This window comes from Tyto alba, unplaced genomic scaffold (genome assembly GCF_018691265.1).
Source record: "Tyto alba isolate M040663 unplaced genomic scaffold, T.alba_DEE_v4.0 Super-Scaffold_45, whole genome shotgun sequence".
Lineage (NCBI taxonomy): Eukaryota > Metazoa > Chordata > Aves > Strigiformes > Tytonidae > Tyto > Tyto alba.
In genome coordinates, this window is record NW_024881321.1 from 27112340 (window position 1) to 27127354 (window position 15015).

The following is a 15015-nucleotide window of genomic DNA, read 5'->3' on the forward strand; positions in this document are numbered from 1 at the left end:
TCACCTTATCAAGCAATAATACATATACTCATATGTTTATTAAATGAAAATAGTAACATTGATCCTGTGGAGTCGATATGAAGACAGGCTCCTGCGGGGTGTGAAGGGGTGCCCCCATTTTAGAGCCGAAGCCAGACCTCTGACCTAAAGCCTGTTTCCCCGTGGAGAACATAAGGGCAGAGCTGGAGCAAGGCTTCACGTCAAGGTTCCTCAGTTGGGTGTCTGGAGTGAAGCAGTGTGGAGCCTGGACTGCAGGTGCTCCTGCACTTGACAAGCCATACAGTTTTCAGAACCCTTGTTCTGCCCATGTGTTCACAGGAGATGGTTTTAGTGGTATTGATAGACTGTATCTGAGGAACCTATGGAAAACTGAAGGTTAGCTCTTATCTTTTTCTGCCTTTTATTCAGTTGCCGTTTCACTGTTTTTCTGTCTTCTCTCCACCTATTTTTGTCCTCTCCAGCTTTTGCTTTCCTCTTTCACCTGTACTGCCCCATCTGCGCTTGTTTATCCTCCCATATTTTAACATTTCTGAAGTAGTATAGTGCAGAAAAACAAATATAAGGCCTCTAGTCAGCATTGATCACCCTGGACCCTTCACCACCTGCTGTAGGACTGATCAGCTTTTCAGCTTGCTCCTCAAACCCCATCTCATAGGTCTGTCACTCTCAGCTGGCAAGATTTGTATGAGAACAGTTAGTGGGAGTTTCAGCTCAAACATGACACAGCATTAATATTATGCCCAGGAAAGCTGGAGAAATACCAGAATATTACACAAGGAAATGGTGTCTGACACTAATTCTAGGCACTGAATGGAAAGACTTTGCCACCCAAAGTGGCCCAGAATATCTACTCCGCTGGGCTCAGAGGAAGTGTTGGACATCCATGAGGAAAACATGGCCTATGCCTACATTCCCCCTTCAAGCTGTCAAATAAAAGGCATGTAATGTGAGGAATTACATCTGTCTGAGAGAGAGGGATGAAGATTGTATAGTAGGGAGGGCAATCGGGTCTCAAGATTGCAGAGAAGATGAAAGAAGCTGTAAATGGCAGAAGGCCTGGAAGTCCACTGACATCTGTGCAAAAAAACCCCAACAGACAGATAAACAAAAAATCCATACAAAAATCCAGAAATAGGTTCTAGAATGCCTAGCTCCTACTGAGCCATACCACTTAATTTCATTGCAGGACCATAGGAAGGAGTCAAAATTATTGTTTGTTAGCTTAGAGAGTCAACAGCTTGTGGGTTCCTTGAAATATTCTTGTAAATATGTTCAATAGATTCAGCAGCTAATCACCAGACCAGCAGAGAAGCACAAAACTTTGGTATCACTACGTGACGTATTCATTTGGATGGAAACATCATATGCAATACAGCAGCTAATAAATGGGAACAAGTCCCCAGATAAACTCCTAGGAGTTTTAAGGCCACTCAAAGAAAAATTAGATTATACTGTTTGAAATCTAATGTAGCCCTTAATATACACCAATCTTGCAAAGATAGTTTTTCAGTTCATAGCACCATATCTTATATCTAAGTTTCTTTCTGACTGGGAAACTTTCCCAGTAGACCCACTCTTAGGAGAAAAGAAGGTTTCCTTTGAGAAGGTAGGTCACATAAAAATCAATCATGCAGCATCTTGATCCAGTGAACTGGTGTCTGCAGATGAAGATTTGTGTTGACTTTAAAGCTATTCAAATACAAACATTATTTTTTAATCCCTGATCTTTGAAACATCCATGTAGGAAAGTTTATTGACTTCACAAAGCCCTGTAGGGGACCCAGGGTCTTTCTACCAGCACATGAATGCAGATCCAGGATCTGAAAGACTGTTTTCTTCAAAAGTAATACATCTTTTTCTATGTTAGTGGCTTCTTTGAAGCCAACTGTATTATCCTTAACCTTTATTCTTAATGCATGATTTTATGCATTGCCTTGTTCTAAGTCACTTGTTACCCAAATCTGATCTCTAGGACCATTGTTGCTCCTTAACTTTCCTCCTATTACCTTAGAAAAAAAATTTCATCCCTCTATAACAAACTGGGAACATGTAAGTTGACTTCCTGACATTTAAGTTAACTTAGTTTGATGTCACAAAAGAAAAAGCAAGTTTCCTGCTCCAGTGAAGTTTGACAGTGTAGCTCAATTTACAAGCAAGAAATTCAATCATAACTCTGTATTATTACAGTAACAAATAATACTGCACTCAGTGTCCAAATAGTCAAGAAACAACTGGGAAACAAGTGTGGATTTAATACTGCTTGGCCGTAATGGTGCATGGGGTTCCTTTGAGTGTGGATGTAGGGAAATTGGATAAGCTCAAAACCAAGTAAATTATCTTGGAGCTAGTTTTATCTTTTTTGTTAGTGGTGTTAAAACATAACAGAAGTTATTAGCTGCATTCAGGGGTGTCTGGAAAAAACATCAACATGACTTCATTACCTCTCAAACTGCAGACTTATATACAATATTGATTTCATGAATATAATAATTTCCATAGGAAGTCAAACTTCAAACTGCTCTTACAGCAGGCTTCTGCCAGTTAGCACAAATAGAAGTCTTTGCAGTAGTATCTATCTCGGGTCTCGCATCTTAGAGGGGGTTTTTTTGATGCAATATACTGGTTTCTCTATAAATAGTAAAATGAACTTGTTTCAAAGAGAAAGGTGAAATGAGATGGAAAGGAAACTATAATGCATTTACAGCAGTTACATTAAATAAATACAACTGCACTTGTAAGTGTGACGTGAAAGTAGCTGCAGTGCTAATTTTAAACATATCATGATGCACCCAGTCTGATCTGTTTGATACCCATCTTTCCACACTTGGATTCAGGAACTGCACTTCCTACTGGGTGCTTTACCAAATGGATGTGATCCAGTAGATGCTTCAGAAAACACCCCCTTCTTGGAGCTGAATAGGGCTGGAGAGCTGGTTTTCAAACTCCTCAATCACATCTCTTCACAGAAGTCTATTTTTTTTTTAAATGGGAGGAAGAAACAAACAAAAAAAAAAAGACACTATTCTAAAAGAAGCAAAGAAGTCCTCCTCGTTCCCATATGTTCCTAAATCCAGGTTGAGATTTCTGCCTGTGAAGCCCAGTTCCAAAGTGTTGCTGCTGTCATGTTGTGGTTAATTACCACATTGTAATTAAAAGTCAGTGAAGATTTCAGTGTTTTCCTCTGGCCAGCCAGAGCTTCCTTCCATATGACTGACTCCTGCCCTTAGTAAATTCAAGCTGTGTACTCTGAGAACAGGCATGAAGGCATGCAGTGACTTCAGTGCCACATTCTCCCCAGCACACCTGACCTCTGAACACCACAGGACTGAATCTAATGATAGCAAATACTGCCTCTGCTTTTGGACATGCTTGTCAAAAGTTTGCCTACTTTTTTTTTTTAATTATTCTTCTATGGAGAGAATTTATAAATTATTCTGGCTTAAATAAGTTTTATCTGGTTTGTAGCAAGGTAATTTGTTGTTAAATTTCCCCTATGTCTTCTGGTCCACCTTAGACTCCCCTCTATTAAAAGTCAACAAACTTTTAATCCATTTAAAAGATTGTTGTAGATTATAAGCATGGCAAAGCTTTTTCATACAAAATGTTAGATGATAAATCTCCTTAAGTATTGAACTGGATATTTAATAGCCTCTAGTGGTGCATATGAAAAAACAGAACAGTCTCTATATTTTAAAACAATTGTTGCACTGAGTCCCATAGTTTATATATTGTTAATATAATTTTCATGAAAGCTTTAAATGTTTTTCAGAAGAAACTGTGGTGACTCATGAATGTTTCATGAGGCATTATGCATTTTTATGAACATATGATGTAAAATTCATCATTCTGATATTCACAGATATCCATGAAATGCTACGTCTCTCTTTGGTCATGGATATTCATGACAGTAGTACTGCTGTAAGCGTTTAAATGCCCATTCATAAATATTCTAGAATGTCACCTTTTGATGCCATGTAACATTTTGCTTACGTTTTATGAGTACTTCACTTGGGCATTTTCCACTTGATAATGAAAGTAGAACCTTCAGGGACAGTTATTAGTGTATATTTAAATTATGTGTAAAGCTATCTCATTGCTTTGTTTTTATTCCTAGCATTTTCTAACTCGGTTATTGCTATAAGTTCTATGAATTCTTCCAGAAGATCTTGGGAATTTCAGGTTTTATATATATAATCTATATATATATATATGTTTATAATCAGTATAGAAGTACCAGATGCAACAGAATATGACATGAGATTCTAGAGAGCAGTAAAGATTTCAAAAAATATGTGTTAATATCTAAGTTAATAGTTCTCATGTGAAAGTGATGCGTTTCACCTAGTTGCAGGATTGTCTGCATAGAATCAATGGCAGGATCAAGTCTCCCTTTTAGACGTACTCAAGTATTAGTGAATGACCTTTTGAAGTGAGGAAACTGTACGTTTAGCATATAAAGGTTGCACTTACATCTCCTGCAGTTGTTGATAATATTCTCATTGATTTCAGTGTTGCAGCATTAAGTCTTATAAACCTTTATCAATGCATGTAATCAGCTTTGGGTAGATGACAGATCCTTTAACTCTGTATTAATGTTCATTTGTACAATAACTTCTTTTTACATTGGCATTAAACAATGCCTTAAATTCTTTGTCAGGTTATGTTCCCATTGTGATAATGGTATTTGGTGTATAAATATCAGCCTATCTTTTTTTCCATTTGCCTGCACCTTATCTAACCTGTCCAACCCAGCCCATTATAGATCTGTTTGTGTTTCTTCCCCATCCTCATATCCCCCATTTTAGTGCAGAACAGTGCTGTTTGCATTGTCTCCATGCTCCACAGTGGAGAGTGGTAAGGATGGAGCCTCAGTGGTCTCCCCTTCCCCTGGGTCTCCTCCCTTCCTTGCAACAGCCTGACCCATAAGGGAGAAGAAGTCACGGACTCTTCACAGGAGGTGGGGAAAAAGACCACAGTGATTATCTTCTACTATCAAGTCTTGCAGTAGTCTGGGAAATGGAGGGATTAAAGAGAGGAAAAGACCCTCATCTTTACTCAGAACCTTTGAGACTTCACTGGCTTCTAAGAAATTTAGTAGCGTCCAAAAGATTTCATAATGTCATGATATTTACAGGTATAAGACATTCTATAAAGATATAAATATCCATTAACAGCTAAATCATTTCACCCATAGGTGATTTTACCCAGACATAAGTAAAGAATGTAAACCACCAATTCTAAAATTTATAATTATAAGACCCATCTAATTATCTGACTTGTATTTCTGAGCTTTAAATGCAATGTGTATATATTCAAATTGAGTTTAAAAAGGAGAGAAATCTTCAACAGACCTCATCGCACTGCAGCTTTTACTGTTCCTAATGGGAACTGAAATTTGTTTTCCAGTTGTGACTGATGAGTATTTCTAAAGGTCAAAGCTATAAGGGAATTTTAAAATTAGTTATTCAGGCTCACTAAAAAGTAATACCAATGCACTGGTAGCCTTATGCATATGATTTGTTCACGCTTGAATATAAATACAAATGTAATGTCAAAAATAGCAAAAAAAAGTCATCTGCTCTAAGTATTCTCCTTACAGCAATTTTTTCTTAATCAGGAAATTAAATTGAGTTCTTTTTGTTTTTTTAAGGTAAGTTATTGTTAGAAAAAAGTCTCTGGAAACCTAAAAAAACAGTTGGAAAAGTGAAAAAGCATAGAAACCACATAGGTTAATTTAACTTGAAATTCCTTGAGATAGATGACAACTTTCACTAATTGATACTATTGTGAAATATCTTTAAATAAAAAAAAAGGGGGGAAAAAGCCTTTTCAAGAATCCTGCAAAAAGATGAATAATACAGCAAAACTTTTTTGTTGTTGTTGTTCAGGAGTGACTTCATGAACAAGGAGCAAAAGACAGAAATAGAGCAGTGGGGAAAAAAAAAAAAAAAAAAGGCTGCCATTGATGTGTCATGAATATACGTATCTGTACCTAAAGAATCCTCAAGGAATGTTTCTGTCCAAAAGGTAGTCAGCTTACATGAATTATAATATCCTTCTTACCATCAGCCTTATCAGGACTGGGAAGTTCAGAGATGTGAAATGAAGTTAGGTACCTAAAGTCCACATAGGGTCTAGATGCATGTGCATCTTCACAGTAAATGGTAGATCACTAAAATTTGTATGTCCAAATCCTCAGAGTTCTTTGAAAATCAATGGCCACAAGCTTGCTAGAACAAGGCATTAATGGGGAACTGCCTGTATGTTTTGGGTGGTACTAGTCAATGATGGGTGAAATCGAATGTGCCACCCTGAGCAATGCTTTCCATAAAGATTGGTGTAAAATTGGAGATACATCCCTGTACAGAATCCCTGAAGAGCTCTGTGCAGCTGTACTGGTTTTTCTCAGGTAGCAGTGAGACTGCACATCCAGCATATCAGATGCACTGCAGTACAGCATTCAGACCTCAACTTCTGCTAAAAGGAAAGCTGAGCAAAATATATGGTCATTAAATGAAATTTCCTTTTGGTCTTTTAGGTCTTAAAGCTGATGCATATCTTTCTTGTTTTGGGAATTGGACAACAAACTGTTTGTAGCTTCTCATCTTGTCCTACAGTCAGATGTTGCTTTTGCTTAAATTACAGATGAAAAAGAATTTTTCAGGCTGGGAATGATCATAGAATATCAGCTCTAACATAATACAACTTTGTTTATTTAATAATTGCCCCTAGACGGTTGTGATTATATTTTGTTGAAGGCAGTTATTACATCATGTCATGCTGCAATATTATACCCAATCCTGATCTGCTGCTTTACGGTGACAACTAGTCATCACTTTGGAATTAGGCTAGCTTTAAGATTGAATTGCATTATGACAATAGATTACCTATGTTAAAACACAGTGAGAAAGTCAGCTTTCAATTGACAAGGTAGTGTGAGAGCTAACAAGACCCTATTTTTAATCTGAGAGAAGTACCTACCATTCAGTAAGAGACTCTAGCAATGCATTTTGTCCTTTCACTTTGTAACTGAATTGTCTTATCATAGAGAAAACAATTCAGACTTCATTTGCAGAGACTATCTATCTTGAACCCTAAATTTATAAATAATGTTTATAAATGAAAATTGTTTAAGTCTTACTCATTGACTGGAAACCCACCATTTAAGCCTATATAGAACAGGTAATGGTTTGAAATAACAATCTTCTGTCCCTCTTTACAGTAGCTCAGTGTGCCTTAGGCTTTATCATTTCCAACTACCTCATAAGGAGAACTACACAGACTTCCTGAGACCCTCTGGCTAATAACTGAAAGTTATATAAAAATGTGTTTGCAACATAAGACATACCCAGGACATATTCTGTCACATAAATGAATCACCACTTAAAATTAGGAAAAATTATTTCCAGCATTAACACTGCTCATGACAGCCTATTTTGGCAGCAAAAAATTTCACAAGATATATATTTTAAAACACTGTGCAGCTCTGTCTTATATAGATTCTCTTCTCCCACCCTAGTGCTTGAGTGCCTTCCAGAAGCACATTAAGCAACATGACTAATGTCTGTCTCATCTTCGTTCTTTTACTTTGTGCTGAAATATTACATTATTTTTCAAAAACTACCTGCAAGTTGATGAAATATCATCTTTGCAATGAACATAAAATCTTTAAATTACTGTGAAGACCATGTAAAAACTCAACCTTTGCAGAAGCAAGTACAGTTTCTCCTGATGTAACTGGACAAGTGCCCAGTTATGCCAGAAAACAGTCTCTGTATGTAAGCATCACAAAACAGGCTACCTTCTTGATGTATGGAAGATTTACAGACTAAAAAACCAAGTGATCCTTCACAGCAGCATTCATTTTTCTGAATGGAAGTTGATTGAGAATTTTTCTAATTATTACAATAGGGGAGATGCCTTTTACTCTGGAACTAAAAAGGTATCCAATTTTGTAGTTGTTGCTGCTCTATTGTCCTGATCCTGCATAGGGTTACTGATGCAGATAACTCTCTTGAACTGTCTTTTGTACCAAAGTGTAAAGAAGACTAACGGTCTAACTTTTTAATGGCATAATAACTTACTCTAAGGAATAGCTCTCAAAGACTAGAGACCTATGAGAAGAATAAAAATTAAATAAATCTACTGCTATTTAGAGAACATTAGCTTTCCTATAAAATGCATTCGTATAGTGTCACATCTGGACTAGCATGAAATTTAAGCTTGTGGAGTGACTGATAATGTTTGCACCACAGTATAAATTAAGATTGTGACCAGCATGGACCACATTGTGCTAGATGCTGTAGAAGCACAGAATAAATGTCTACCCTTCCCTGAAAAGCTTGGTTGGCCTCTAACAAACTGACTGTGAGATGGCTAAATAAAATAATACCCCCCACAAAGAAATAGTAGGCTAACAATCTCAGACAAGAGGAGCTGTCAGCAATCTTGGTTATGGTATTCTGTGACTGACTTATCCAGTAGCATGGCCTTTTAAGATAAACAGTGGGACTCCCAGAATAGCTATGGATTGGGAGGAGCCAGCATGTGAATTGTTTACAGCAGACCCCAGCATACAGAGCCTTATGGGAGAGAAGTCAATGGTCCTGGATTCATTGATTTCATTATTGTCTTTCCCAGTTATTGTTAAATTGCACTGGTCTGAAATTCTGGCTTCAACCTAAAAACAAATTTTAATTTGAGCTCCAAGTTCTCTGCCATCTTTTTGCCTTCCAGACTATATTATTAGAGCTAAATGTATGCAGCAGTATAACCAGTGTGCATTATTTCTTAGAAGAAGAAATGCTGAATGTATAAAATAGTAATCAGGATGATTCAGACATCAAGGATACCACCAGGTCAGGGTTAGCAGTGAAAAACAGCTTTGTTTTGCTTTTCTTTTAAACAGCTTTGTCAGAATTACTGGATAATTTGGAAAAACAACAAAGACTGTATCTTGTGGACCTCAAGCTATTCTATTTGGCAACAAAGAATAACAAGGGTTTCTTTTTGGTTGGGGGTTTTGTGGGGTTTTTTGCTTTTCTCTGAATAAACAATATTTGGCAAATATGTATTCTTTTCCAGATGGAATTTATTCCATATAAAGATTTGTGGTTTTAATGACAGTTTAGACATTGATACATTTATTAGAATATATTTTCCCTGTAATAAATGCTTTGATGTAGCAAGTATGTTCTCTGTGTTCTGTGTATACGTTTTCATGATAGTCCCTTTGCAGTTATCTGGGAGATCAAAGACTGCAGGTCCACACAATTTCTGCCAAAAAGAAGAGGCTCTTTCCTTACTGAATCCTTGTAGACTGGTCTACAGTGTTCAGTGAATTCTTCTTTCAGCTGATCACAGTTTCAAATCCTCAAATTTATTGTATATTTTTTTCTTACATAGTCTTAATTGTCATCTTGTCTTTACAGTCGTTCTGTATTTCTACGTGTCACTGTAGCCACAGCAGGGCCATATGTTAAAAGAATATACACATTATTGCATTAGCCAAGACTGTAAGAAGTCACATCCCTGAAGTTAGCACACACAGAAGTGACTATGGGCAATGACCACGTATTTAGAATCTGGTATCCCAGAGTTGGCTGCATGATGACTCCTGCATCAGTATGAATCATTTAATCACAGCAAATATATGTGTTTTGCCAAATGTGTTGCCATCTCTGCCTTGCTGTCTGCAATGGCCCATTTACAGGCCACAACAGTCATTAAAGTCTTTTCCAAAGGAGGTTTAAGAAAGTTGACAAGCAGACCCTGTATGAAGATGGGATCTAAAAACCAGAAGAAGCTATGCCCACTTTTGTTAGATGTGTTTAAAGAACTACTGTACATGCTCAGTGAATTTCTTGGGGAAAACCTAAGCATCAAATGGCAGTTAAAGGATCTTAACAGAAGAAATTATTACATATTTCCATTGTAACCTATGGGCTTGGTTTCCAGTAAGAATAAATTCCAAAATTTATAAATATGTTATGGTTTGGGTCTGACTAGATAAAAGGCACAGAATCAGTAAAGTCTGAAATCCTTTCAAAAAAATATAAGGTCTACTTTTCATAACCAACAACCAACACAAAATGAAATTAGTGGGTTGGTTGTGACGTGACTAGTGGAGGGTTCAAGCACTGTTCTTCAGTAGAGTAGCAAATCACTGAAAATACTGACATTTTCTTAGTATTACCTAGACATGTAATACTTTTAAGAGGATTCTGCTCATTTCCACTCAGGTCTCTTTCAAATTATATTCAAGAACATTTGCAAATAAATTTTCAGATTTAATTCCATAATGTTCTTCTACATTGTGAAAACTTTAGTAAAATGGAACTTATAATTCACTAGCTATTCTAAAATCATTAAATTTTCAGTTAAATTGTCATATTAATGACTTTACTTTTAGCTCAGAAGATTTAGTATAGTGGCTATGGAGGACATTGCAAGGGATGGGGATTGCTATGTTCAAATAGTACACAAAGAAGTGGAACTACCCTCACTGAAGTTCTTTTAAATGGATTTTTCATGTTCATGCTTATAGATTCTGCATCGTTCTACCTTGTTGGGGAATTCAGGTTATACTCTATTTTTCTTTACCTCTAAATAAAATTATTTCATATCTAAATAGATGAATTTCACTAGTAAAGCATTATGGTAACAGCATATTATGACAAACTTTGCTAATGGTAACATAGGAGTGTAATCAGAAAACCCTTCCTACCTTATTAATATATGTTAACACCTGCTTGTCTTCCCTACAGAATTTTTCCGAGAACTTCTGGAGAACGCAGAAAGATCCTTAAATGACATGTTTGTCCGGACATACGGCATGCTGTACATGCAGAACTCAGAGGTGTTCCAGGACCTCTTCACAGAGCTGAAGAGGTATTACACAGGAGGCAATGTGAACTTGGAGGAAATGCTGAATGATTTCTGGGCTCGGCTGCTGGAGCGGATGTTCCAGCTCATAAACCCCCAGTACCATTTCACTGAGGACTACTTGGAGTGTGTAAGCAAGTACACAGACCAGCTGAAGCCGTTTGGAGATGTACCCAGGAAGCTGAAGGTTCAAGTGACTAGAGCGTTCATTGCTGCACGGACCTTTGTTCAGGGGCTGACAGTAGGCAGAGAGGTTGCAAACAGAGTATCCAAGGTAATCTAAAATCAGGGGGGTTTTAAGCTTGAATGTGTTTCAAATTTGCTAGACAGTTGAAATCTGATTGTGCACTTTTTTTTTTTTTTAAATATGGGGGGTGGGGTGCATTTAGTTGGTTGTTTTTTATGCCTACTGATATACTCATCCTAAATTTATAAATCGGGGCAACAGTTGTTTTCAATTCCTTCTGGAGATATTAAGGTAATACTGACTGGAAAATGTTTCTCTGTGCTTAGGACACAATGATATACCAATATACATCAATGTTATAGCATGGTAGTGGTTGTCATTAGGAATTCAAAACCAGCTACATATATAAAAGAAGATGATTATGATCAGAATTTAAATGTTTCAAGCAAATTTATGCTGCTGTTCACTAGGGCAGTACAGCCCTCACAGCATTCATTCATCATGCAACTGGGTGATGGATTTTTTTAGAAATGTCTAGTCATGTTTTTGAGGAGAAAATAGACGAACAGTGACACCTCTAGAGCTTGAGCTCTCCCAAAGGATGGTTTGACTCATATTTATTTTAGTTTTAATTATTTGTCTATGCAAATACTTATGACAATTATAATCCTTGAGGGTTTCACATGATTAAAGCTATGTAAGAAAAAACACACACAAAAATAACCCATCTGGGTACCAGAAATGTGCCTGCATTACTTTCACTTATACAGTGTTTCAAACTCAGGTTTATTTTTCTGAATTTCTGTTCCGACTAGTTATTTGTTCTGCGATCTGGCTGTTTCACAGTCCTCGTAGTGTATTTGGACCTTAAGTATATTCTGAATTCTGAAATGCTCTAGTGAGATGCACTATGAAATGCCCAAATATTCAGTTCTAAACAGTAGGTGCATGCATGATTTTGGTGCTTGTCCTATGCAATACTTTTCTGCACTTACAAGCTTAAGCCATTCCTCTTCCTCAAGAACACTGACTCACTTGCTTCATTTAAAACAGAGCCAGAAGATGAAGTAGAGGTAGAGCTGGTATATTGTACAGTAGTCTGCAATTCAAGAGCTCGACGAGATGAGTCTTCTAAACTCTACTTATTCTGTATGGTATGATATTTTGCAATTACAAATTCAGAAGCCATGAAATCAGGGAGGTAGTCATCAAGTGAGAGCCTGATTTTATGCCTAGGAGACTGCATGGGAGGAAAGGGTCATTTTGCACTTAAAAGTCAGTGAATGAAATACATGATCCCTTTTACTCAGCTAGAACCAAGCTCTCTTCCTGCCATGTGTCTTCCTGGACTATACGGTTGCCTTCCCTTTGTTTTCTGGCACTGTCAATTCTTGCAGTCCTTTATGAACAGTGGCAGGGCATCAATATGAAATCCCAGCCCGCCTAGACCGGTTGGGGGCAGATATGGCTGTTTAGCCTCCAAGTGTGCAGAACACATATATCTGCAACCCCAGATTTCATCTGAAGAGAAGTGATGTCCCTGTGGATCAGGTTTTAAGTGAAAGTGCTGAGCTCTGATGTCACTGTTGTCAGTAAGCATTAGATCTTGCGGCATCAATTGAATCAGACTGTAGGGAGTAAACTATTTAATTCATGTAATGGATGTGTAATTTGTGAATCTCAAACAGATTAAGGTATGAATTGTCTGCTGAGATGTCACTTTCCCTATGTATATACATGGCTGTACAGAAGGCGCAGGTGTCTCCCTTCCCATATACCCAGGAAATGTTTTCATCTCACCTGCTGGGTTTTGGGCACGTAAGATCTTTCAAGGATATGATTTATCACAAGATCGCTCAATGATCCTGTGATCCTGCTAGCTCTGTCATCATAAGGTGAACCTTTTTGTAGTGTCACTTGAAGATGATAACCATAGTTCAATAATGCTTCTGTTTTTTTCTTTTAATGTGAAAGCAGCACTTTAAAACTGCTTGGTGGTTGATGAAAGATACAGTACAGATTCTTTGCTTTATATATACATAAATAGTGATACTCTATTAAACTCCATCTAGAATACTGTGTTCAGTTTTGAACCTTTCCCATACAAGAAAGACATTGTCAAACTGAAGCAAGTTCAGTGGAGGCCACCAACCTGAGCTTGAATACTGGCAGGGTTGAGGCATCTAACACCTCTCTGGGCAACATGTTCCATTTTTTCAACAACCTCATCATAAAAAATGTCTTCCTTATAGCTAGTCTAAACCTATCCTCATTTCGTTTAAAACCATTACCCCTTGTCCTATTGCTACAGGCCCTTCTAAAATGTTTGTCCGCATCATTCTTATAAGCCCCCTTTAAATATTGAAAGGCTGCAATAAGGTCTCCCCGGAGCCTTCTCTTCTCCGGGCTGAACAACCCCAACTCTCTCAGCCTGGCCTCACAGGGGAGGTGCTCCATCCCTCGGATCATTTTTGTGGCCTCCTCTAGACCCGCTCCAACAGGTCCATGCCTGTCTTGTACTGAGGACTCCAGAGCTGGATGCAGTACTCCAGGTGGGGTCTCCCCAGAGCAGGGTGGAGGGTCAGAATTACCTCCCTCAATCTTATGGATTTTCTAGGGTCATTATCGTGTGAACCTATTAAAAGATGAATGAAATGAACATTTTTACTTAAATGTAGAATATGCCTCGATTGCAAGACTGACTTTGGTATTAAAATCTCAGTGGCTATATTCATACCCATAGCAAATGGTAAACACTTGCTGCTTTTAGGGGCTTTGTGTCGTACGCAGCCTGGTGAGGCAATTGTGAAGAACCTCAAGTGACACCAAATGTTCAAGATTAATAAATAACCCGTGGAAAGGCTGTGATTACTCTGAGAACCAAGCTTTCATGATCATATCATAACTGTGGATTTTTATGCTAGTCTACCTACTGTAGAAAATGACAAATCCTTTTCTTTAAACATAATTTTAAAAGACTGCAACCATTCCTTAGAGTTAGCACATAACTTTGCAACCAAAAAAGAGGCAGGTAGATATTTTCTGTTGCTGATTTGAAAATCATCCAGATTCAGCATGGATTTAATTTTCATTGTACTCTAATGTTGACAGATTCTGGGATAAGAATGCTACATCTGGGTAAATCAAGGGAAATTAAAAAACAAAAAATAGAAAATGAAAAGAAGAACTTTTGCAGTTCTTTTACAGAAATCTTTGTCCATTGTCTGCTCTGGCTGGGAACATGAGGGGATCTCCTAGCTGCAACATCACAAGCTAAAAAGATTTGTTGCTTTCTATTTGTGGACCCGTTATCTCACCGAGCTGACACTGTCAAAGGCCACTCACATACAAAAACATTGAGCCTACACCTTAAACACCATGAGAAAGGGATTTATTAATGAGAAAGTTGGTAACAACATCTCCTTTGGATCTTTAATTTACTTTCTCGGCCTCTTTGGCCCATTTCTGTAGAGGAGTTGGTGGGTCACACACTTAGAAGGATTTGTTCCCTATCTGATGTCAGGAACACATCCTTTCTGAAGATTTCTCATCAGAGAGGGTGTAATGTTGGTACTGACTGAAGACAATGCAATCAATGTATTCCTTGCAAAGGACACATACTCCCCTCTTTTTCCAATGAAGTATGCACTCAAGCACACTCAAAATAGGCAACACATATCACAAACATTTTCCTCTTACAATAGTATTTTGCAATTTGCTTATGTAAGTGAGATTAGAATTTAGATAAATTAAGAAGGGGAATGGTTAGGACATGTCTTTTTCTTTGTATTTTTTCCTAATAATATATTATAATTGTAAGCAGACATATTTGTGTTCCATCTATCTGAAGTTGTGCAATTTTAGTTCAACAGTATTTTCATCATCTCAAAGTCCAATCACACTTTTTAATTTTCAAATATTTTCAAATATTTTTATTTTTCACA

General features: G+C 37.3%; 1 protein-coding gene across 1 annotated transcript in view; it reads left to right on the top strand.

The window, feature by feature from the left end:
• The window catches only part of GPC6 (glypican 6), a 792969-nt gene that overhangs the window by 424304 nt on the left and 353650 nt on the right, over nucleotides 1–15015 (top strand). The window contains exon 3 of the mRNA XM_042806027.1: nucleotides 10767–11158. Coding sequence (XP_042661961.1) covers nucleotides 10767–11158 — 392 coding nt within the window. The remainder of the gene's footprint in view (nucleotides 1–10766; nucleotides 11159–15015) is intronic.